The 24896-nt window shown below is 44.9% G+C and overlaps 1 protein-coding gene across 12 annotated transcripts in view; it reads right to left on the bottom strand.

The window, feature by feature from the left end:
- Positions 1–24896, bottom strand: part of BIN1 (bridging integrator 1) — an 88819-nt gene that overhangs the window by 12588 nt on the left and 51335 nt on the right. For 2 of the 12 annotated variants that reach the window (XM_056496276.1, XM_056496277.1), the window contains exons 7-13: positions 23124–23216; positions 18039–18124; positions 16660–16735; positions 14983–15065; positions 7523–7673; positions 4228–4356; positions 1319–1426 (exon numbers count right to left, since the gene is read on the bottom strand). In XM_056496276.1, coding sequence (XP_056352251.1) covers positions 1319–1426; positions 4228–4356; positions 7523–7673; positions 14983–15065; positions 16660–16735; positions 18039–18124; positions 23124–23216 — 726 coding nt within the window. Of the gene's footprint in view, positions 1–1318; positions 1427–4227; positions 4357–7522; positions 7674–12258; positions 12304–14982; positions 15066–16659; positions 16736–18038; positions 18125–23123; positions 23217–24896 lie in introns of all 12 variants that reach the window. The other 10 variants (XM_056496279.1, XM_056496280.1, XM_056496275.1 and 7 more) reach the window with 9 other exon arrangements.

Genomic DNA, 24896 nt, shown 5'->3' with positions numbered 1-24896 from the left:
TTTTGATAACTAGCTGGTTTTCACTATGTTTTGTACTTTGGTTACCAGCAGAAATTATTGATTTTTAACTCTCTTAATGACTTCTGAAGCTAATAATAATTAGGTTAGAACACTAAATATGGTATTGCTGAACACTTTTGAAAAATCCATTTAGTGTAATATTTGTTGCTTCCTTTTAAGTCAAATTTACACTTGTATCCTACATCAGTATAACCAATTATCTGAGCTCTAACTGGTGATACAGATAAAAAAAAATTTGTTGTTTTTTTTAAAAAAAGCTTATCCTGATATGCAACTTGTCCTGGAGGGCAAGTAGACACAAAATGCCCGTGTACCCATATAAAGTTCAAAAAAAGGACAGCTTTGTTATATTGGTGTGTATCAAATTATGATAGTAACAAGTATCTTGCAGATACAGTATTTTATTTTAGGAGAATCAAATGCCTAATGTTTGATCTCTCTGACGAAAGAAGTCTTATTCCTACAAAAATCTGTGCCATACAGACCTACTTAACATGATGATACTGGAGATGCACTATAAATAACCCAATTACGTTTATTACAAATTTTAGTGGCATCCACAGGCAAAAAATAACCAGTTCATACATATAAAATATATTAAAAATAGATATAAAATAAATAAAAAAGTCTCAGTGAGAACAACAACCATATTCAGGATGCACTTCAAAACCTCCAGTCATTTAGACATATAATGAGGCACAGTCCACCTGCCTCTGACAAAGGACAGGATCAGGTACAGGCCAGAAGAGAATTAGGCATCTTCCTTTTTGATACCACACTGTGATGGGCAGGAAGCTGCTTCTCAGCTGTGGATGCAGGCTATGTCATACACAGAAAAAGAAGGGCTTCACATCACTTGAATATCCATTTACAGCCTCATTCACATTAAGTAACTGCAGATTATCAAAGTGTCTGTTAATTAAAAATCCATTTGAGAGCAATTTACAGGAGGAGCACAGAGCTCAGGCTGAATGCCCATCCACAGACTAACAACTTAAATGCACAGAGCATACAGGGGATGATGCTCTAGGGAGGGACATACATTAAGTGGATCACCAGAGCAAAACTCAAGCACCCACCAACACCTAGTGCCTGACTGGCCAGGCCAGCAGCCACCTGATCCTTCCTGGACTTGCACATCCAGCAGAGGAGACCAAGGTCCCCATCCTGGGCACCCGCACCCAAGGCCCGGCCACCCACAGCTCAGGTCCATGTGATCATTCAGGTGGGCTCAAGTCACCCCACAGGTGGCAAAAAGTGAGTTATGAAGGCAGAAGGAACGGCGATATGAACCAACCTGGGAGGCGGGTGTGGGGGCCTTCCCCACAGTGGCATCTGGTTTAATGGGATCAAAATCCAGATCCAACAGGCTGGCTCCCTCCTGGAAGGGCCCAGGGGCATCAAACTTGGCAGCAGTGAGGGAGAAAAGTAGTATGAGCATTAGACACACGCGTGCACGGCGGAGGGAGCGTGTGCGATACCCCGGAGCTGAGGCTGCAAGCGCAGGAGAAATGGTGGCAGCGCAAACTCTGGAGGTGACCCCTGGCTGCTGGTGCCCACAGCCACAGCCAGTTCACATGGGGGCCTGCAAACCACACCTGAGCCTTTTCCACACCACTCCTTCACCTTCCCACCTGGGCAAATGTGCTGATCTGCTGTGGTCAAAAGGATCACTGCCACTGCAGCAGGGCTGCTCTTCTACAAGAATCTGCTCCCCACAGCTCATCCAGCTGCCTTTATACTGACAGACCAACTTCCTCAGCTACATATAAAAGAGCTGCCATTCATACAAACTATCTCAGGAACAAAAATCCACGCAGAAAACAACTCAAACTGCTGGAAGTGAAGTCTGAGAGACCTCAGAGCTAACTCCCAAAGCTTCTAATTTCCTCCTGCCTTCTGAGTCAGAAACACAAAATATGGCAGCTCACCCTTGCTACGAGATTTTAATCCCTCCCCAGTTAAAAAATGCTGTTTTCAATCATTTTCATTTCTGGGCATCCCACATGTAAGGCATCTCTTACACATAATAAGTCTTCTAAAAAGCATAAATTTGAGAAGCTTTGCTACTTTCTTCCAAGTAATTAGAGTAACTTCCTTTGAGTGATTAATGCTCTACCTAAAGACAATGATCTCACATTTGCTGATTACCATTAATAAGAAATCATTAAAAAGGACACAGGTTATTAGCATTTAAAACTAGACTATTACTTTGGTGGTTTAGATTTAATCTAACCTCAAGATACTGCTTTCTACTCAGCTTCAGAGGAAGATGCTGTCTCTGGGAAGTCAGGAAGATTTGCCCTGTTTCCTATTTCCTCCCAGCTTGCCAGCCCTACTGCTTCAGCTACCTTTTCAATAACACAAAATTTGGCAGGTTGGTCTCCAGAGTTATATCAAAGTCCCACAATGGAAAAGTTTCTGGAAAGTAGCAAGTGACACCATTTAAGGTAAGTCCTCTGAATACCATTGACATCATCATCGTTTTCACCTCTTCTGATTTTCTCTCACCCCAATTTTCTTGCAGATTTTTCTCTGCCTTATGAACATGTCTTTTTGAGATCCACAAGGATGAGGACAAGGAACTAAGCTCTCTCATCTCACAATAATGAGCCTGAGCAGTGTACAAAAACCAACTGGCATTCTAGTAATTCTAGTATGCTCTTCCAGCACATCCAGGCCACCCATCAGAGAAGTTACAACCCCAATTTTAGCTTTGTTTAGTAGTGAGACATCAAAGACTGCAGCCATGGAATAGTCTTACCTGTCATTCAAGACTTGAATGCAAGGGTTAATACCCCTTGCCTTTACCCAAATCTCCCACAGGACAGCCCTCTGGAACTAAGATATCTGATAGGAACAGCCCTGGGCAGCACACTGAGTGCCAGGGGCTTTTGGGCCCTTCAGTGAAGAAACCACACTCCTCCCTCAGAGCTCCCATCTGGTCAAAAGTCACAGCAGATCCCATCCTGGCTCAGAGCACTGATCAGGTGCAGAAGGATATGTCTAAGGGCTGGCATTCACATGGAAATACATGATGCAGACCATGGGGCAGACAGAGCTGTCCATTACAGTACAGGAGAAGGAAGCACAGATAATGAAGAGTTGCTCAGCTGCCTGCAGTCCCCGCCTTCCAACACTGATGTCAAATCATCTCTCCACTCTACAAGTTTCATCTATTGCAATGCCAAATCTAACATGGACTTCCTTCCCTCCCCACTTCATCTCTGCCCCTCAGCAGCTGGGTGGAAGGTGGCAAACCAGAGGCAATGGAGCAGCATGATGCAAGGAGAAATTAGGGAATGAGTCACAGATGAGGACTGATAGAGATATGATTTGTGCTGTAAAAAGCACTTAGGGAAAATATATATACACATGTATATGTATGTGCATATATATTTTTAAATAAAGTAGATGCAGGTATTTCATGATACAGCCAGAAATCTGGTCAGGCTCCTATATACATAAGGATTTCCATTCTCCTAGATCCAACAGAGAACTATCCACCTGGACAGCCTCTCTGGCAGTGACATAAATCAAAGCGAAAGTGAAGAGAAAAATCTGTAATTTTAAAATGTTTTTCCTTTTTCAGGGCTTCAGAAGGTGCCCCTTGAAAACACTAACAGACTGTGTCAGCAGTCTTAAGGGCAGGCACAGTTCTGCCCATCTAACTGCGTCAGCTACTCTTTGCAAAGAGAACTTTGGCAATTCCTTTTGGCCTTTCCTGTGCAGACCTAGGCTTTAAACCAAAAGCCCAGGGGTGAAGGCACAGGGAGCACAAAACTGTCACAGCTGGCAGAGATGCCAAGGTCAGCAGTTAGGGATGCACGTGAACAGAAAAAAACATGTTTCATCCACACTCAGGGTCAGTGTGTTTGGAGAGAGCATACCACACCACAGGATATGAAGAGAGTCACAATCCATGTGCACTGCTGCTGAACACATGCAGTGATTACTTTCTGGTATCTTAACCAGGTGCATTTCTCCCATTTCTTCCATAAATGAAAGCTCTCTAAGGGCAACCTGTCTTTTAGGTACTCTCCCCTTTAAGTCAGTGCCTAATCCTTTGCCTTCTGAGGTCCAATGCTGAGCTTGCTTTCCTCCTTTACCTGACCAGGTTTCATGGCTTGACACCTCCAAAGAGAAGAAAGGTCTGAAGGAAGAGTTCAGAGGCAGAGAGAAATTAGGCAGGGCATAGCAGCTAACCTGCGAAGGGGTTGTCACACTTATCTCGGGGACAAAATTGTCATCAAACAGACTGATGATGTTCTCCTGCTTGATCTCCTTGGAGGGGGTGACTTTTGGAGGCGGAGGCACCGGAGGCCCTTTCCTCAACTGCATGCAAGTGAGCACATGGCCACAGCGCACACGGCGACACCCAAAAAAACCAAAGACAGGAACCAGGTTAGTCACAAAAACTGAAGGTGAGGGAAATCACAACCACTGGCACAGAGCAGGGTCCAACCAACTTCATCTGAAGAGAGAGGGAAGGGGTGAAGGGCTGAACTGAAACAAAACAAATTAAATAACCACACGCCTCCAGAGAAGGTTTGGCATCATTAGTTACACTTCAGCCGTGGGCAAGTTTCCCTCTGCAGAGGAGAAGCGTAACACAATTAATATGCATTGACAGGACATGCATACATAATTAAAGCATGTGCAACCTTCAAAAGAACCACTGGGAAGGGAGCAGATCAATTACTGAGAACATGATCCAAGAAAACAGGCCAGCAGTGTCTCCTCTGCCATACTTACCGTACCTAAGGTAATGACAGAACAGACTCCATTTGTCCTACAATGGGCAGCTGGCTGTGAGGACACACTGACCTGCCCAGCACTGGCTCCCTGGTGCAATGGCTTTCAGTGTGCCGTAGGAAAGGTCTGCAGGAGCTCTTGATGGCATCTCAGCTTTAGGCAAGAACAACTCAAACTCCTGGAAGCCAGGACTGCTATGAGCCCAGCCCTGCTCTCAGTTTCACCAGTGGGTATTGACAGTAATGAAATCATGTTTCCCTTCCTGAAAACCCTCTGCCTGCCAGTTGCAAGATGGGACCAGAAATTTCAGGGAAATGCTGTTCTCAGAACAGAACCACCCTCTGCAGAAATGGAAGGCTCCAATTACTAACTCTAGAGTCAAAAATATCAGAACTCTGACTGTTTATATTAGATGAATGAGTAGTAGAAGTCTCCTTCATTTCAATGCAATAGTATCTTGGAAATCACCACTTCCATACTATCCAGCATGACTTCCAAGAGCAGTCTAAAATCAAATTTCAAAGTCAAGATGATTGCATATTGATGTTGGTTTATACACATAAATTCATCATGCATTAACAACTTTGTTGCCTCGAATCAAACAAAATCTCTGAAATTCTTCTGCTGACTTGGATCTCACAGAGTTTTATCTGCCCAAATTCAGCACAGTTGCACTGATTTCAGAAGTCTCATTACAGAGTTTCAGTGGTGTAACTGAGAGCAGAGGTCTGACCTTTTAAGTTTCACAGATCCCCTGAAGTCTCGTGTCATCATCAAATTATTCTGTGGAGAGCTGAGAGCATTCTCTTCTTCCAAAAGACAGAAATAAAGTGTTTTTAAAAATTAAATGACAATAAAAGAATTTGGGGTTGTTTTGGGTTGTATAGGGAACAGCTCAAAATTTAGTTAGTATTTATTTGATCACTCCTGGTCTTGTCTTTCTCTCCAAAGCCTTGGCTTACACTCTGCATTGGTATTTCAGACACGAAGAGGCCAGAGAGAACTGAGAACTGTTCTTGCTTGTTCAAAGAGAATTGTTCTTGCTTGTTCAAAGAGAATTGTTCTTGCTTGCTGCTTTATGCTCCATCCTCCCAAAGAGGGTGAGGCCCCTGAGCCTCTCTTGGTGGATCACTGAACAAATCACTTACCCATAGTTCAAAAGTAATGACACCTGTGAAGATTTCAGTGTTAAAGTCAGGCACTGTTGAGAGAGCAGACACTTGTGCTCCCAGCTGCCTGGCAAGCTGACACACTCTTGGTTTCTAGATTTTATCCATACAGCCACCAGGCTTGGCTCTGAGTGTGAAACTCCTGCCCCTGGAGCCAGCTCCATCTCTTAGCACTACTGTGAATAGGGAGTGGAGCTCTGCTCTTCAGCACAGTGATGCTGGAGGGATGAATTAAACACAGACTGGGCAGAGCTGCCAGGTGGTGGCAGCATTCACTGCAAGTGACATTTCAGCCTTGCCTGTGGCCCAGCCAAGCCAGGGCTGTGCTGGAATATCCTGCCTGCTCCTCCAGGGCTCCTCCAGCCCCATTCCTGCGGGCAGGCAGGCAGCAAGTGAAGGAGAAAGCTGGCAAAAACAAAGGTTATGTGTGCTATTTAAAGAAAGGAAAGAAACCAAAACTCAGCAAGACGAGTCCACAGACAGGGTGAGTGAAGTGTGTTGTGAACAGCTTAATAAATTTCTATGATTTCTTGTTCCAAATTTTAGTCAAGTTCTGGAAATCTCTGGGGGAAAAAAAATAAAAACAAAAAACAAAGAAACCTGTAACAGAAGGGCAATTCTGGATATCCTATCTTCTCTCTCCCATACACACAGCCTACTCCAAAGGTCCTAACGAGGTTGGTGGTGAAGCCACTGTTAGGCTCTGCAATGCTGAGCTTTCAGAGACCCTGCAGAAGTCTTGAAAAGACACTGCCAGGCATCCACACATCTCACAGGGCTGGGAAAGAAATTTTGCCACACGTCCCCTTCCTGTGTTTCAATAATCCTAAAAGTCAAATATGCAGTGGAAAGAAAAATATCACGAGAGTCTATCTAGAAACAGCAGAAAAACTACCCTACAGGCTTGGATTTTGAATCACACTGGTGCATGGGAACACCAAGTTCTGGGTTGCACCCATTGCTTTTCAGAGCAGTGGGTTTTCTTACCAGTTTGGCTAGAACCCCTCTTAGCTTTAATTCTTCCTGGAAGACCACTTCTAGTGTCCCACTTACTGAGATACAAGAACCCAACATAAATTTGGCCTAGTTACTACTTTTTCCTTTTTTAGCATAAAATTGTATCTTGATAGTAAAGTGAAACATCATCCAAAGTACAGATATTCTCCATATAATATTAAGCTTTTTTATTTTAACTTTTCCCAACTACAGAAGTTCTTGAGAAGACACTGGACCACTGAATTCCACAGCTTAATTTAAATGTAAGGAACAAACTTCCTTATCTAGGTACAGCTCCATCCTCCCTGGATCTTCTTGGCCATCCTATCAGACAGCAAAATATATTACTGGCCTTCCCCCTGTGAAGTCGTTCAAAGACGCTCAGTTCTTATAATATAAAAATGGCAAATAAGCAATCTGCATGCTTAGCAACTTTCTCAGGAACCAGTGGAAGAGAACAACCATCATGTCATATTCTGTGTGCTCAGTAGCAGAATGAAGTCTAAAAAACAACTGATGGGTGTCTGACTCACAGAGCTTGTGCCATCAGCAGAGACATGGTCAATGTCTGGGGACACTACCTGAGACGGTGACTTTGGGATGCTTGCCCCAGGTGCTTCCAAAGTGGATGGTTCCAGCTCATGGTTGACAGTCTTGGTCTCAGGGCTGGTGATGGGAGATCCATCTGGTGGAGGCGAGGGGCTTTTATTTGCTTTCGCTGGGGTGCTGTCACTGAAGGAAGTGGAGAGAGAAAGGGGGAGAGGAGGGGAGAGAGGGGAAGAAAAAGAGAGAGAAGTCTGAGCCAGGCCTAGGAGGAGTTGTGCTAATCAGCACAGATCAGTGGCCTCCATTATCTCTTTGCTTCACTGCCCAGATACACAATGAAGATATTTGGAGCTTCTGAGAAGCATCTTTGCTGAGTCACTCATAGTCCAACACACTGCAGCAGGGTTACTTTGCAGCAGGCTACTCACTAAATGCCTGCAGAATTGATATACTTGCCTCAAATACAGAAAAACAAAAACAAAACAACCAGGCATCCTTAATTTTGCTAGATTTTAATATAGTGCCTGACATTAAGTTCTAGTCTTTAATACTGGGGAAGCAAATGGGGAAAAGAGTTCAGTGCTGCTCATTTAGTTTTAAATTCTAAAAATTCAAATTTTTCTGTGTGGTGGTCTATGGACATCTGCATCGGTTATGACTAATAGATTCACAACACCTGAACTAAGGCTGTAATCACAGAATATCTTATTCTTTGACATGGTATGAGTAGCCAGAGGTTTCACAGATCATTCCAGACAGCAAAGGAACAGTGAGATTCTGGTTACTGATAGAGATTTCTCTATTATGAAAGGTCTCCCAAGTTGGTCTTTATTCCAAGACTGTTTCTGACAGACAGTCAAGAGGGATTCTTCAGGAAATTAAGATGCAAGAAGCCTATGCCAATGGCATTTGTTGGTTCACAGCTTGGACAGTTTTGGGCAGATTTTTCAAAGGAATGGCAAGAGGCACATGCCTTTCCCTACAGGCGTGCCCTGGCTGGGTGTCAAGTCTCTGCTTCAAAATACAGAATCATGAGAGATTTAACAGAAAGTTGGTTACCAGAGAATTTCAACAGGGAAAATTCGCTGTTGGGGGATATTTTAGCAGAAGCAGTTACAGTTTGGCAAAACCATACACAGATGAAAATATAATATCACAGCATATTGCAAAAGGGCTGTGCAACTTCATCTACAGGGAGTGATATTTGACTCCACTTATAAAGTCACAGTTCCTGTGAAATTGAAGGCCTTGAGAGAAGCTGAAAAAAACCAGATCCTTTCCTACAACTTGAGACACTAAATCCTGGCATAGAGCCAGCACTAAAGCAAGGCAGAGATGATTCTGCAGGGAGATCAAGTAATTTATTACCTTGCTCTGTCCCAAGAGAGCCCAGAGCCTCAGACATGTACATTCACTCACACTTGGATGCCTGAGTTGAGGTGGTCACTGGCCAACATGCATGATGGCCTCATTCCTAATCATCTGTTTACAAGTGGGGAATAGCAAGAGGAAGAAGGGGCAGCAAGGCATTTCAACAAACCTCCTCTTTCAAGCAAGCATCTCACCCTGCTCAGCATTCCAGCTTTCAAGCTCCCCACCCCATTCCCTCCTCATTCACTTCACCCTCACCCATTCCCCCAACTTTCTCCCCCCATATCCACACCCCACACACACATTTCCCCACAAAGCACTTTTCTCAGGTCCACATGCAGGTTGGATATTTCTATGATGCTGATGCCAACAGCACACCAACATGATGCAACAAACCCAATGACATTCTCTGCCAGCAGCTCTCAACCAGGGGCACACACACCAAGGGAGAAAGAGGGACGTGAAGAAGGAAAAGGGAGAAGGAGAGACTAAAGAACATGTTTGCCAACCCCTGCAGCTCTTCAGTCTGACTGAACAGTGTCCTTCCTCAGCAGTTCCCAGAAATCACTTCAATACATGGGTTCTGTAAAGAATTCTGCAAAATTTACAAAGCTGTGCTACAGATTAAAAGCAGTAATGGTTGGAGGGTGAAGGTAAAGTCCTGATCTAAACAGGAGTCACCAGGAAATGTCAAAAAACATCCTCTAAAGTTAGAATAGGGAGACAGAAAAAAAAGTACACATTATCTCCCTTGGAGTTGAAAGCACTTTGGAGAAGATGGGGGGACAGTGATCTCCACAAAGAGTGCCAGGACTTCCCAAATGCCCAAACTACACTGGGAATACTGGGACTACTGCCTTTCAGCTGGCCTAGCAAGACTAGGGACTAGTCCTTCTAGGGACTTGAAAACACCAGTTCTCCCAGTGAGAAAGGAGTTCAGGCTTATTTTTTCAAGGCCATGGACCAGTTTTGCAGTGATTTATTTCCAGTGCCTGGCAGTGAGTTCATTTGGAGATATATTGGTAAAAGACTCCCAAGTGAGTCAGCCCCTGTAGGATGAGGGGAAGAACTGGCCCCACACTAAAGCCTTCATTAAGTCACTACTATTTACAGCTTGTTTGATGTGTTGATCCATCCCCCCAGGAAAATGCCAGTGCTAATTTTGGCTGAGCCTTTTTCAGCCCCCTGAGCGGCACCTTCACTCCTGCACTTGTTGCTTTGTAACTTTGCTGAATTTAGCCAGTGCAACCAGGTCAAGTGAGATGGTCACCAGGGTCCTCTGTCCTTCACATGTCCCCAGGGAGCACACACTGCCCACACAGAGCAGTCCTGCCTCCAGCTGACTGCCTGCTCCAGGAAACACAGGAAAAGGCAAGAGTGCAGGGGCTCTACCTACTGAGCAAGCACCAGCACCACAGTAAAAGCAAGCCAAAACAACAAGGTCAGTGCTCTTTTTCCTTCCCACAGCAAATGGGAAGTGATGCCAATTCCAGGAATATCAGACAAGGAAGGGAAAGAGGTGTCAACTTTCTTCTGCAAACAGAGCTGGAAAGAGAGCTGGGTCTAATGCAGCTGAAGGGAAAGTCAAAAATCCCCCAACCTCTTTTAGTGCTGCTGAGCTCCCAGATACCCTGGTGCTGCCTCATTTGTTCTGGAAAGGCAGAGTAGCATCTGCAGACAAGTTTCCCCTGCACTTGTAACAATCCTACATCAGAGGATAAAACCTACTTTCCAATATGGTAAAAACAGATCAGTCATGTCCTGCCAATTTCTCAAGTTAAAAAAAGAAAAAAAAGTAGGAATCTCATTTAAGGCTCACACTGGGCCTTTTAGCCAAAGGTAATTAATTTTTTACCACCAGAGCATGCTGGAGAATTACTGAGAAATAAAAATAAAAAAAAAAAAAAAAAAAATTAAAGGAGTGTGTGGGAGAAAGAAGATGGTGGCACAATTGTACATTCTTGCTGCAGACCAAAGACTGACCAAGTTCCAGATCCTCCTTCTCTGCACTAGGGATTTCACATTTCTCTGTGACCCCAGCAGCTGCTCTGACAGCAGAAACCCCAGCAGAGCCCAGGTCAGGAACCTTAACTGCTGGGGCAGTTGGACTTTACCAAGGCAGAGCAGGAGCCCACTGTGAGTAGAGCTCATCAAGGGGAGATTTACTGGCTCTCCTGCTGTATAATCCATCTCAGTGACTGGAAATATTAGACCTCCTGCCTGGTACAGATACAACACTAGTCCAACCAAGACCAGAGACAGACATCCAGAGAAATACTCTGTAAGTCCTCCTTTTCCTATATAGCAGAAAATCTCAGAATAGTAACAACACAATAAATTGCTTTACTACTTGCATTTGAAGATATAAATATCTAAGTCTGCCCATCAGCTTCCTTGTGAAATTACCACTCTTCACTCTCCAAACTCCTACTTTACAAAGTATGCACAGCAGAAAAAAGAGAAGGGCTACATGACTTGCCCTAGTCAGTGGGAAACTAGATCAGAAAAAACAAGGATCCCAGTCCACCAGCACTTTCTTTTATTGCTGGAAGGACACTATCTTGATGATTGTAATTTTTTTTTCCTTCCTGTAAGGATTCCATGAAGGAAGTAACAACACAAAAAGTAAAAAAAACACAATAATTAGAGGAATTTTCCATGCCATTAAGCAGCAGTTCCCACTTTGCTCCAGACCATGTTCTTGTCAGAGTCCTTGACCTACAGTAACTCCAGGCATTCTAACAATCCAGTTAATCAATGCCATCACTGTTTTGAAGGTAAGATCCAGACATTAGTCTTTATACAAGACAAGAGACTTCCTTTTCCTCCAGCCCTGCACAAAATTCTAAATGGATGGAGCAAGATAGTGAGGATCCTCAAAAACAGAACAAGTAAGGAGTCTCATCATTCTCTCAGTTGCAACAGGTAGATAGTGTAGAACTTCTGAGTGTGAAAGACCTGCCTACTGGCATTCCCTGGCCAGGCAGGGGATGAGAATGCAGCATTTCAGACCTGTTCAAAAGGACAAACCCACTAGGTAAAACTAGAAGCTGTTAAACACCAAAATTGGTTATATTTCCCATGGAAAACCCAGCACTGCATTTTCCATCACACAAGAACAACAGGACAGACAATATCTGAGTTTTCACGCTGCCTTCTTAGATAGGAAAAGAAGCAAGGATTCAAACCAGGCACACAAGCAGTTAATGGGATTATCCAGACACAGAGAGATCTCAGCAGGACCCAGCAGGCCACAAACACATCCACATCATGTCATGCAAAGGTCCCCTCTCCCACCACAGGGTTAACACGTGCCAGGCTGTTAGAGTCCAGCAACAGCCTCTCCAGTTTTAGGAACTAAGTCAAACACGTATCGAAATGCTGCTCTCCATACCGGTACCTGCTCATCTTTTTCCTCAGCCTGGCGAACAGTTTAGTTTTCTTTCTGTTGAGGATGGCACGCAAATCATTTCAGTTACAGGAAGGCACAGTCAAACCAGGGGGGAAAGGTTAAAGCTTCCAAGCACCCATTTAGCTGGTGCCACAAAACTCACTGTAATGAAGATGACAGGATCTCCTCTCTCTCTCTCTCACACACACATGAATACACACACACACAATTCCCTTCATTACCAGAAAGCTTTGGCAAGGTTTGGAGAGAGCTGAAGAAGGTTCTGTATACCTGTCAAAGATATATGACTAGAACTTTCCCTGCACTTTGGAATATGGGGCCAGGGTGCAAATGGAGAAGAAGAAGAAGGAAACTGCACAGACCACCAGAGTACTGTAAATGTCCTTTCAGAGCTCCTCACTCTCCCCTGTGAATACTGCTGCAAAAGAAACAAGCTCCCCTTTCTTCTTTTCTTACGGAGTCTGTGCAGTCTTATACATGGAACCTAACCAGCAGCTTTCCTACCATGTCTTTTTCCAGTTTGCCCAATGATGCTAGGATAATCCCACAGATCTCCTCAGTCTTCCAGGCATCTGAGCCCTGAGCGTTCGAACTCTCTCAGCAGCAAATCCCAGACACACATCTGAGGCTCCCAGAAATACACCAGCTGCTCTGTGCTACTGTGCTACACTGCCAGCACCAGATACATCAGCCACAGTAGTATTTCTGTAGGGCCTCACGTGAATGCCATAATGATGTGCACAGATAACTGCCTCTCGTCTCACACCTCCTCATTCATTTCCTGCCATTGTATCAATCCCCAGCCCCTTCCCAGAAGAAATGGGTTAGGGAAGCATCTGCTCCTACTGCAGACCACAATGAACCATCAGATGAGTGAGGGCTATTTCCTCCTGCACACTCTCACCCCAGCCCTGCACCACAGTGAGGGGCCAGATGTGCAGCAGACACACAAGTGCCTCGCAGCATTTCCTGGTCACTGCAAAACTACCCTGGCAAATCTTTGCTATACCCTCCTACAAGATCCTGCTCCACTGTGCTCAGGAAGAAGGGTTGCTCTGGGACAGGTCTGGCATCCCAGCTCAGATGCAGTGAGTAGGTGATGAAGCAGCACCACTCAGACTGCTGCCCAGGCAGAGCCCTGTGCATGCACCCAGCTTTGGTTTTAGGGCCATGTGGTCTCCTAGGCAGCCAAAGGGCACAGAACTGCAGCTGAGACACCTGTTACAGCCCCAGTGGAAGTTAGCAGTTTGGGGGTGGGGGCAGAAATTGTGCAGAGATGGGGCAGGAATTGTAAAAACAGCTAACTTGTTCACTGAAAGCTCTCTAAGGCCAGAAACTTTCTGCCAGAACAGCAATGAACATCTCTGGGTTGAGGTTGTCACTACTGCCTATAATCAGTACCTTGAAGAATAGAGAAATGAGGAAAAAGGACAAAGTAATAGCTACAGCCTTCATCTGTGCTGTTACCTTATCCTCCTCCAAGGACCCTGGAGGATGCAGCTAACAGAGACAATATAGCCCATGGCAGCAAAAGGATGGGCACCACAGCCTCCTCCCAAGGTTTCAGCCTGGTTGGGCTGTGATGATCACCAGACACCACATGCTAACTTGGGAAGAAGATGTTATTTTCACAAGCAGCATTCCAACTAGCATCAATGATATCTGCTGTCAGCAATCCAGAATTCAGGGGCCAAATTCAACTCAAACTTCCTCTTTCTTCAGAGCTGGCAAACACTACACTGGAAGAATTGCTGGGAGAAGACATGCAAGTCATCTATGTATGACTGCAACAGGTTAAACTGGGAGGAGACACAAGGGAGAAAAGAAGTCTCAACAGCTGATCTACCCCTTCCAAACCAATGCACTCAGACCACAGCTTGCCCTTACTTCATGCTGACTTCACCACCTCCCTCCATCAACACCCCAGCTGAGGCTGTGCTCCTGCTCACCCAGCAGTGGGATTAGCAGCAGCTGGAAGCCAGAGCCCAACACTATTTCATCACTCGTGCACTTGGATGGGAGCCAGCCAGCCTAATCCAGAGCCCAACCTCTCCCTCCCTTCTCAGTTCTAGGGAATGTGCAGACTTGCACTTAAACATACAGGACAGGACCCAGCTGAGCAAAGAAAACTGAAGTCCCAGAGGTCACTCACTCCTTGCACACACTTGGATTGAAAGTGCTCTGAGTTCAGGAGGCCTTATATCAGTGATGCTACAACTACTTCCACAACACACAGGAATGAGAAACACACTTCAGCTGGGTACACAGGCTTTGGCAAAATTCCAAGTTTGGATGGCCAAAAAAGGGGCTGGGAAAATGGGCTCTTGGTGCTCAAGCTGACAAGCTGCAGGTACATGGTGGGAGCTTCTGAGGGAAAGAACAGGACAAGTGTTGGGCCCTGGACCCAGAAGAAAGGGCAGCTCAGTAGCTGGAATTAGACTTTAAAATCAGAGCTGAGAGTCAGTCACCTAAACACCAGCACCTAGTGAAAGTTTAGGCCTCCAGATGCTGTCCTAGAAACATAAGAGGAGACTGCATCACCCAGTGCCAAGTGCAATCTTGGGCATGGCTCTAGAAGTCTCAGGAGGGCACTGCCAGCTGGGCAAACCCCTTGCAACTGACAGCTTGGAGGTTTCAAGACCCCTGAGTGGGTAGAGATACCCCTGCCCCACCTCCCCTGCTGAGGGAAAGACACTACCCACAGTTACTGACCTGGGCTGTGCTTTAACAGGGAAGGCATTGCCTGAGTACTGCTTGTCTAGACCCAGCAGGACATCATGAAGGTTTTGGTTCAACTGCAAAACACAAAAACAAAAGAGAGAAAAAGAATGAGAAAAGAGCTTGGATGCCAGAAGAGAGCCTGGGCTGGCCTGCCCAGACTGACCAAACACAGGCTTGTGGGAAGACAAGCACAGTTCCTCAGCTATCCCAAGGGAGGATAACCCTAAATCTGTTTCCACTTCTCTGTGGGTATGCAGTGCTACAGCACTTGAGCCATTAAATAGCTGCTGGCATCTCTGGGAATGCTCTGTCTTCCTTCCCAATCACCTGTGTGCTGCCAGCTACCACTGCAGAAGCAGGTTGATTGTTTAGCTCAGATCTGTGTGCTACAGCTGGAGCTTCACCCTGGATTTGTAGCCAAAAGCTGTTTCTCAGGCCTGTTTACCAAAGCTTGGGATATGGCCATTTCAGCTGTGGAGCCAAAGGCAGCTGGCCTTCAGGTGAACAACCCTTAACTCCACCTGGGCTGGGCCATCAAGGCTTGGGCAGAACCTGGATGTCTTTGCAGAAATGCAATTCTAGGGGTTAAACTCTCCCAAGGCTGCAAGTCACTCCAGAAACTCCTATTCTGAAACAGCCAATCCATAAACCAGATAAGATGCTGGATTTATCACTGGTGGGAGGAGGGATCCCATGAAATCAAGGTTGGAGGCACTGTGCAGGCAACACCAGCAATTAATTGGATGCTGTAGCAGTAATAAGAAACAGATGGTTCTTATGGAACAAAGCAAAAGCCCTGCCCTCATACAAAATTCCTTAAGAAAGAAAAAATCCTCACAAGAAAAATCATCCAAGAAGAGAATTCCTGTCTAACAAGCATCTTTCCCATGTTTTGTTGAATGCAAGTTAACAGCAACAAACTAGTAATTATAACAATCCTCCCTATTCTTAACACTTAGTTCATCCCTCAGTGGAGAAGAGCAGGCTATTAACTGGAAAAGACCCCATAAAATGTCAGCAGGGCTCCAAATGGATGTGTTACACCAAGGCAGAGGGCCCCTGACTGCTGGGAATTGTAGGACTATAATGTTTCCTGTTGCTTAGTGGCAGTTTTGTTGTCAGGATGACATTAGGGAGCAGAGGGAATACAAGGCTTTTCCAGCTGGGCTGGAGTCCCACCTCAAGATTAGTGCAACATTTACATTTTCAAGCAGCATACAGACCTAAGGAATTCAGGATTTCTCTAGCTCTTAACTGAAAGAACAAGAACACATTTGTAAATGACAGTGGCAATGGGGGCTTCCCCACAGACTGATCCTGATGTCTCCTCTGGGTGCTGCCTCACAGCAGGATCTGCCTTGCCAAGACTGCTTTCTGTTGTGATTCTGTGCTCTCTTCCCTGTGCTCCATCCCTTTATATTACTATGTCAGACTGCCTTTGTCCCAAGTGGCTCAGAAAAAACCCTAAGTGTTTGTATTATGCTCTAACATAGGGCCATTTTCTCCAGCTGTTTTTTAGCTTGAGGTTTTGAGCAGTTTTTGTTTGGGTTGTTTTGTTTGTTTTTTGGGCTTTGTTTGGGTTTTGTTTGTTTGCTGGATCTTGGGATTTGTTTTTCTTTAATTAACAGTGAAGAGACAATAAGTAGGATAAGCTGTTAGCTGCCTTACCTTGCTCATTTCTTTGTGGAAGTTCTCTTCTAGGCCAGCTATACTCTGGAATGTGTTGACATAGAAACCAACACGACTGCCAAATGAAAAACAAGACAGAAGAACTTACTGGACACAATGCTCTCTCAAAACCTTTCAATCCTGCCCCTTCTTCTACCTCCCACCCACCATTCCCATGCAAACTCAACTCTGTCAGGTATGTGAGAAGACAGCATGGCAAGGAAATGGAATGATGGAGCAAAGGCCAGGCACAGACAAACATGTCCAGGGGGAAGAACAGACCAAGTAGGACAGGATCTGAATTTATGCTGGCTAAAGGGAGAGGGAGGTATAGGGTGGGGAGGGAAAAAAGAAAGAAAAATTACAAATGAATGTTTAAAAAAAAGCACCAGCAGTAGGAGGATGGAAAGAAAAAAGTATAGAGGCTGTGATGCAGAAATGCTGGGAGAGCTTGGGGAGTTAGAAAGGGGACAGATATTAATTCATCCAGAAGTCCCTTAGCACCAGGGAATCAAAAAAGCATGAATGGTTTGCTTCAGGGGCAGAAAGAATAAGAAAGCAAAGGATAGCACAGGGAGCAACAGGAAAGCAGAAGGATCAGCTGGATAGCAGGAGCCTGTGAAAAACCTGTGGCACCTTAAAATCCCAGCAGCTGCCAACAGAGTGCTCTACCAGCACCCAGCCAAACGAGCAGCAGCAGGAGGGAGAGGCTGTCCAAGCAGCAGTGTCATGGCTCTGCACAGAGCCTGTGTCCCTCCCAGCTCCCTCCTGCATGCTGCTGTGAGCAAGGAGTCCTGACTCAGGCTGGGTGGAAAGGGCAGTGAAGGCAGACATCAGCACTTTGCTTTCCCACCCTGCTGCTGCTCACTTTCTCAATCCTCACAGAGCAGCACTGTCAACCTGGACATGACCACTGCATCTAAAAATAAGAAACTAGGACACTGCTAGGAAGATTTTGCCAGTTTTCCACTGTGTCATATCCATAAATCAGCTTCTGCTGCCCTACAGTTAGTTCATCCCCCAAGCTAAACGTTGGTCTTTGTCTCACCTCCCTTTTCATCACCACAATCACTGGTATGGCAAACCCATGGTTTCTCAAGTCTTTAAAGAAAGTTGAGCAGAATTGGTAGGGCAAAGGAATTAAGCAGACAAAGCAGAGAAATACAGCTGCTCTTTGTGGTAAAATCATGTTTTTCAGGAAAATCATGAAGTAAAGCACAAGGCTGCAGGGAATCCTAGGACAGATGGAGACGATCCAAAAAAAAAAAAAAAAAAAAAAAAAAAGCAGACACCCAGTCCAAGCTAAGAAGAATTGTGATCCAAGAGCTTAGATATTCATTTCTTTCCAACCAGCCCTTGGGAAAACTTCCAGCACTCACCTATTCCATAGTGAAGGCAGTTCCTCCTGCAGATCAACATTCATCTCTTCAAACACCTTCTGAGCCTTTACTAGCTCTTCTTCAGCCTTAGTAACAGAGAAGGGAGATTGTCAGCTCCAGCACAGACAAGTACCCTGCAGGGCTGCAACAACTGTCACTCTTCTGACTTCTCTGGATGACCAGACAAAATTCTGGCATGAGGTAACCAGCATCCCAAATGAGTCTCCCAGGAACCAGGGTTGCACCACAGGTGACCCATCAGGTTGAATGTGTTCTCTCGATGGATTTCCCCATTTATACACTCAGCAAGTGATTCAAACAACCACTAATGTGTTTCAAATCCTTTACATTTCCGACTTCAAAAACTGAATGGAGTTGGCTAGGCAGTTCAACCTCCAGCTGGGATACGATAGGAGTCTCTGTCCCTTGTCAGGTCTCAGAAAATTGAAATCCATCACAAATGGCATTAAAGAATCCTCCCTCGTGAGGACTCTGCTGAGGTAAGGTCATGCCAGAGCCCTGTCTCTTATGAGGAAGAGAGGAGGTCTGCATCCTTGGTGGATACAGCTCTCCCACAAAGCTGACAGGAGAAGCAAGGAAGGGTATGCAAAGCATGAGCTGTGCCAGAGGGAGGCCAGGCTGCAGGGCTTCAGCAGCACGTCTTGGTTTCAGTGCTCTCACACAAGTGCAACTGTGGCTGTTGGCCCCAGCTCCTTCTCCAGCTAAGAGTTCAAATTTGATCTGTTCATTGGACCTAGACACTGACAGATCCCAACACTGATGGACAAATTCTGTCAGGTTTCAGTGACAAAAAGGATGCTCCTGGTTTCTGTTGCAGACACCAGCAACAAGCACATGCCCATGCCCTTTCCTAAACCTGTCCTAGGTGACCTCTTTCTCTTTTCAGTGCCCTGACCTAAAGTGTTCTAATTAATATATTTCTATCCTGTAATCTATAGCAGCACAGCATTCCTCCACGCAGTGGGATGCAGAATGGAAAAATCCCTGCATGAGGAACTTGGAAAGTCAGCACAAGTGCCTATATATGTGACACCAGCAGGAATTTCACAACACCACAGGTTTCTGCAGAGCCCACAAGCTAAGGAAACTGGATCTCCCTACCAGCCTGCAGTCAGATTCTTACAACTTCTATGAAATCAAATTTTATCTTCTTTGTGTCAGCTTAATTAAAAAAGCCCAGCTTACTGCTCCTTACTGACAGTTATTTACAACAACAGGAATAATGGGAGAAAGAGCTTAAAAATACTTTGCAGTTCAGAATGCTGTTCCTCACAGGAATCACTTTCCATCATATAGAGTAGGATCCTTTCACTCTCCATTTCTCTCCTGACTCAAAAGCAAACCACAGGAGCTCCTACTTTACAGCTAGCTTCACCTGTCAAAGGGTTGCTCATTGCTGCCAGAGGCAAGGCTAAAGGCCCTGTACTTAAGACCAGGGGAAAAAGTTTCCCCCTAAAGAAGACACATCTGGGAGGTATTCAGAAATTAAGAAGACCTGGTGAGGAACAGGGCAAGGGGAGAAGGGGTCATGATGCTTCCACCCAGAAACCCCTGTTTCGCTGCTACACTCACTGAAAAACTCAACATTTCAAGAGGGTTTGCACAAAACAAACAAAAAATCTTTTAAACAGAGACACAGTTTATGCTGAATGAGAGACAATGATCACAAAGACTCACTCTGTCTAAAACACCTTTATGAATGAATGTTTCTAATGCAACCATTTTAAAGGGAGTAAAATAAACAAAACCCCCAACAAGTCCATCCTCTGGCTTTATCTAACTTCCAAACTACACTATAACCAGAATCAACCCAGGAGATGTGAAAGCTGGGAGATGATGCCTCATTGAATGCTGTTAGTTTTTCAGATGTGGTGAATATCATTAACATTCTTTCCCTCTCTCCTTTACCTTTTTATAAGGTCAAAGAACCTAGAAAGCAATGTGTGAATAGTGACATCCCGAGGCAAAGGCAAAATCAACAGTAGGCAACGTTCACTCTAGAGTAGTTGTAGGAATCAGGGATCCATCCAGGGCCTGTGGCTCAGCTCTCATCCCCAGGTAGAGCACTGAATTAATTCCTCAGTCCTTAGTCAGCCCAGGAATCTTCTCACCAGTGGGATTTATTTTGCTTGGAAGCCAGAATCCTGGCACTTGATAGCCCTGACTGCTTCCAGCTGGAGCCAAAGCCCAGACATCAGCCTGGCCACAAGCCCTTCTAGAGAAAAAGCCAGCTCAGGGAGTCAGGTGGGGAAAGGCAGAGACAGGTTCCAGGGCAGAGCCCTGTGCATCTGTGCACTCTCTGTTTCAGCTGCCATCCTTGCCACCCTGAGGGGAAACAGAGGCAGAGGGACTTAATGCCTACACCCATGAAATATGATCTCAGAAAACCTTTATCCCCTCTCCCTGCCTGAAAGGGGGAAGGTTTGAGCAGGAGATGGACAACAAATGCTTTCCTGACCTTCCACCTAGCCAAAGCTCAGAGTGCCAAGCACAATCAGTTCAGTTGTGGCCAGTTCAATTTTGCCTCACTGCTCCTGCTACTACCACACACCTCAGCCCTCGAGTGTCTGGTTATGTCCAGCCTGGTGCTTTCAGTACTCTGGTGACCATTTCACTTCAAAGACTGTGTTGTGAACTGTGGTAATTAGGCACTGCTCAGTAAATAGTTTGGATATCCAAGAGGCAGGGATAAGGAAGAGAGCAGGAAGGCTCCCTCCAGTCCAAACCAGACCTGCCTCTCAGGACTCAGTCTGCTGATTTTCTCCTACAGACAGAGATATTGTTCTGTTATCACTGCAGCACCATGGATGTTGCTCTTTAGTCTGCATTAAACATGTCAGCAGAGCTTAGCCAAAAGGTAAGAATTTGCTGTTCTAAGCCATTTTCCTCTTTGTTTCAAAAAGCACAGTCACTGACATTTCTAACTGGGAGTGTGCAATAGCAACTCCCACAGCAGACTTCACAAAAAAATCCCCACTGTGTTGTTTTTGTTATTCTCTGCTAAAGGCCTAGAGAGCCAGCAGTTCAAGCATTGAAGGGAGGGACTTTGCTTTACTTTATCTCACTGACCCCATTTTTGCATGGAAGTTGTAAAATTATCAGGCAAGAAGAGACAGCAACACAGCTGCTGGTAAAAGACTTTTTAGGCTTAACATTCTGAAGCTTCTCAATAAATCAAACATCATCAGCCCTCCCGGTTTTATCAAGAGGTTAATGAGATTTAGGGCTATAATTAACACCTTCAGTTTTGAAATCACATAAATTTAAAAACTGAAGCGTTTTTTGGCTACCTAATTTTTGTAGAGGCAAGATAGAAAGCCTACAGGTTCAGAATAAAACAAATATTCTTTATTGGGGGGGGTTGTTAGTTTCCAACCAAAAGTAAAATTAAGAGAAATAAAAATGCAAAGAAAAAAACCCCAAATACTTACACAAATAGAAAAAAACCCTCAGGGTAGGCAATAGTAATACTTAGCTGAGGAATAAAAGGGACTGTTTTGAAAATATCTGTGGTCACCAAAAACATTAATGCCATGTATTAGGAGATTAACAGTGGGAGGAAAGACTGCACAGTCCCTTGCACATGCTGTAGGGCTAAGTCACCCAGTACAGAGAAATTATGGAGTGACTCTTGGTAGCCTGAGATCCATGGGCATGGATGAGGGGGCACTCACAGGTACTGCCTCTGGGTGCTGTTATTATAGCTGTCACCACAGCCATGTCTGAGAAGAGGAAAAATGCCCAGGAGCTGATAGATTTATATATTTATTTGTGATTTGAGAAACTTCCCATACCTGTTTTCTAGTCCTCCAGAAATACCACCAGTCAAACAGACCAGTCAAGAACCACAACTGTGCAGGTACTTCCCAGCTGGGCCAGCAGAGGCACAGGAAAAGCCCCAGGCAGCCTGCCATGAGTCCTTCTCCCTTCCATCAAGAATGAATTTGTATTTCCTCCCTTTGCTCTGCACCTTCAGCAGGGCTGCTAGCAGCTGCTCTTTCCCCAAGCTTTACTGATGTGGTAATGAGTCTTTTCCCTGATCCAAAGTCATGAAGTGACTGTGAAAAAACCAGGGGCTTCATAAGTTGACAGGCATTTCTAAACTGCAATTAATTCCATGGACAAAAATGTGAAGACACAGGAGCATTTCAATGAGAACAGATGAGCTCACCAGGAACTTGTGAGCAGGTAACTGGTGATCTCCCAGTGTGGGTAAGGATTTATTATCCCTTGCTCACTGAAAGCATTTCCTTCTCACTGACTGTCTTCTGACAACTCCCTCTTATCCCATAAGGTGTTCCAATGGAAACACTGATCAAGATTTCATCAGAGAGTCACACTGCTATGCAAGTAAGATTGAAATTTTTATTCCTTGCAGTTCCTCTGAGCTGCTCATGCCCCTCAAGATGCTATAACCTAAATTCTGCCAGATGACACTCTACCTTGACCTCAGCTTGGAACTGTTCAAATACGTCACACAGGGTGCAAATTGTCTGATCTGGGCTCATCTCTTCTGTGCAGATCGAAACTGTATCTAAAAAAAAACCATGACAGCCAGGACAGTGCTCATTTGGGAAACGTGGACTTTACCACAGGAGAATGTTGCAAGCTAACTCAGCAACCACAGAAATCACAATGTTTTGTGGCTTGACTCAATGACATAAATCCATAGGCAAATTTTTCAGCATTTCTTTTTTTTTCTTTTTTCAAAACAGCATCAATAAAAATCGACTGCTTCTCTTAGAGCAAAATGGAAGCAGCAATCAGAGGAACTGTGTACTACACCACCTTTGCTTTGGAGTTATTCCACAGCCTTTCTTCATTTGCATTTCATTTCAGGGGAGAAAACAACAACAGTCCAATATGAACACATCTGACTAGAAATCCATGGGGCAGGCACAGATTCATTCACTGGTCAGCACGTGCCCACTGTGGCTAAGGAGTGCCACGGACACACTTATCAGAGAGGACTAGAGTGAACGTTGCCTTGAGATGACTTGCATGGTACAGCCTAGAGCCCAAAACAGCGCATGCAGGGTTAGAGGCAGGTAGATCAGCAGTCACCTGATTTCGGAGCAGATTAGTTTGTGCAACGAGGTGAGCTTGTAGCTTCCCTTGACACCACTGAGGCGCGGCTTTCTCAAGCAGCGAAACAGGCTGGGGGAGGGAGCATGTTTGAGTGGAAAAATAAAAAATAAAAAGAAAAAAAATAAACAGAGAACAAGAGAGACACAAACATTTATCTTTTAGGATAAAAAAATTAAAATTACAACAGAGAGTGTATTTAGAGGCTGGGCCAAACCAGTATCACCACGGCAAGAGAAAAAACAAACATCCTGAGACTGATCAGTTATGAATCCTTTGAAGCATGCCAAGTTTAGCAGTAATTAATGTTCCCATGTGGGCTGGATACTGCAGACCAGCCAGGCAGCTGTAAGAGCAACAGATACAGTTGTTAGTGACCTAGCACACAGACAACCCTACTCCAAGGCATGGCTGTGAAGTTGGAGCTCCTTAAAGAGAGGTCAGGATTAATTAACCACCATAATTATTTGCATGCAACAGCTGAAAGTCCACAGTGATTTATTTTAATAGCGAGATGTAAGTTTAGCAATAAGTGGCAGGGGTCCTGGATGGGAAAAGAACATCCATATATTAGAGAAGAATAAAAGAGACCACGTAGTGTCAAAAAGTATTTGCACTGCTGTTTCTGTTACTATACCATGAAACCTTAATCAAGCCAGTTCCCACTTGTATCCTGTGTCAGAAACATGATTTCTCTTTCCTAGGGGTCTGTCATCCCATTCCAAAGTAACTTACACTGGAACAACCCTACTTCAAAGGTCACAGAAGCAAAATTCCAGGCACAGAAACAGAGAGGTGAATTACCTACAGCAGCTGAGCCCTGGCTGCTGCCCACAGCCCTGCAGAGCTGCATGACTGCAAATGGCAGATCACAGACTGGGCAGTGAAACCTGCCCACTTGGGAAGGCCACACATACACAACTCCCTGGGACTTGCTGCTCCCATCTTGGCAGGATCAGGACAGAGCAACGTGTCAAGTATTATCCTGTGCATGAGCTCACAGCCTAAATTACAGAGGGTGGAGAGATCTGACCCAGTGCACATTTTGGTTAATGAGAAGAGTTTGATAAGGTACTAAGAGACCCTTTCACAGGCTAAATTATGAATAGAGCACCAACTCCTGACTCTCAATATTTCACTCTCTGAACTGTACCTTTTCCCATACCTGTTGTATCATCTTAGCTCAGCATTTGGGGCAACAGTGAGTGCAGCAGTGATAAAGGCAGCCAACCTCTGCTGCAGAGCACCAAACCTGAGCAAATCAATTCCTACAAAAAACATTTCCACTGCAGCAAAGATCCCACTGGCATGCACCAATAAAATAACATGCCCCAGGGAAATTCTGCTCTTACCCCAAACACAAAGAATTACTGCTCTGAACTGAAGGCACAACCAGCTGGGCCTCATGCCCTGCATACAGAATCAAGATACAAGTGATGCAATGACACTTGGGCCATCAATCTCTCTCCCTTTTTGTCTGTCAAGGTTAATCACAGTGCATGCAGTGCAGTGTAGATGACTGATGACTTGCAGCTTAACAATAAAAGTACTGTGGCCACTAAACACAATTTTTCACTCAGGGTAGAGACTTCTTCTCTTAATTTCTTCTCTGCAGGAAAAACACCAGCATCTCTTACATAGTTCATATTCTCCCCCTACCAGAAAAAAACCCGGAGCAAAGGATGACATCTCTTGCCAGCCTGATTAAAAGACACAGATTCTGGGTCTTTCCTTCCTGTACTGCTTCTACCC

This window comes from Oenanthe melanoleuca, chromosome 7 (genome assembly GCF_029582105.1).
Source record: "Oenanthe melanoleuca isolate GR-GAL-2019-014 chromosome 7, OMel1.0, whole genome shotgun sequence".
NCBI lineage: Eukaryota > Metazoa > Chordata > Aves > Passeriformes > Muscicapidae > Oenanthe > Oenanthe melanoleuca.
This window is presented reverse-complemented; position numbering and strand designations above follow the sequence as displayed.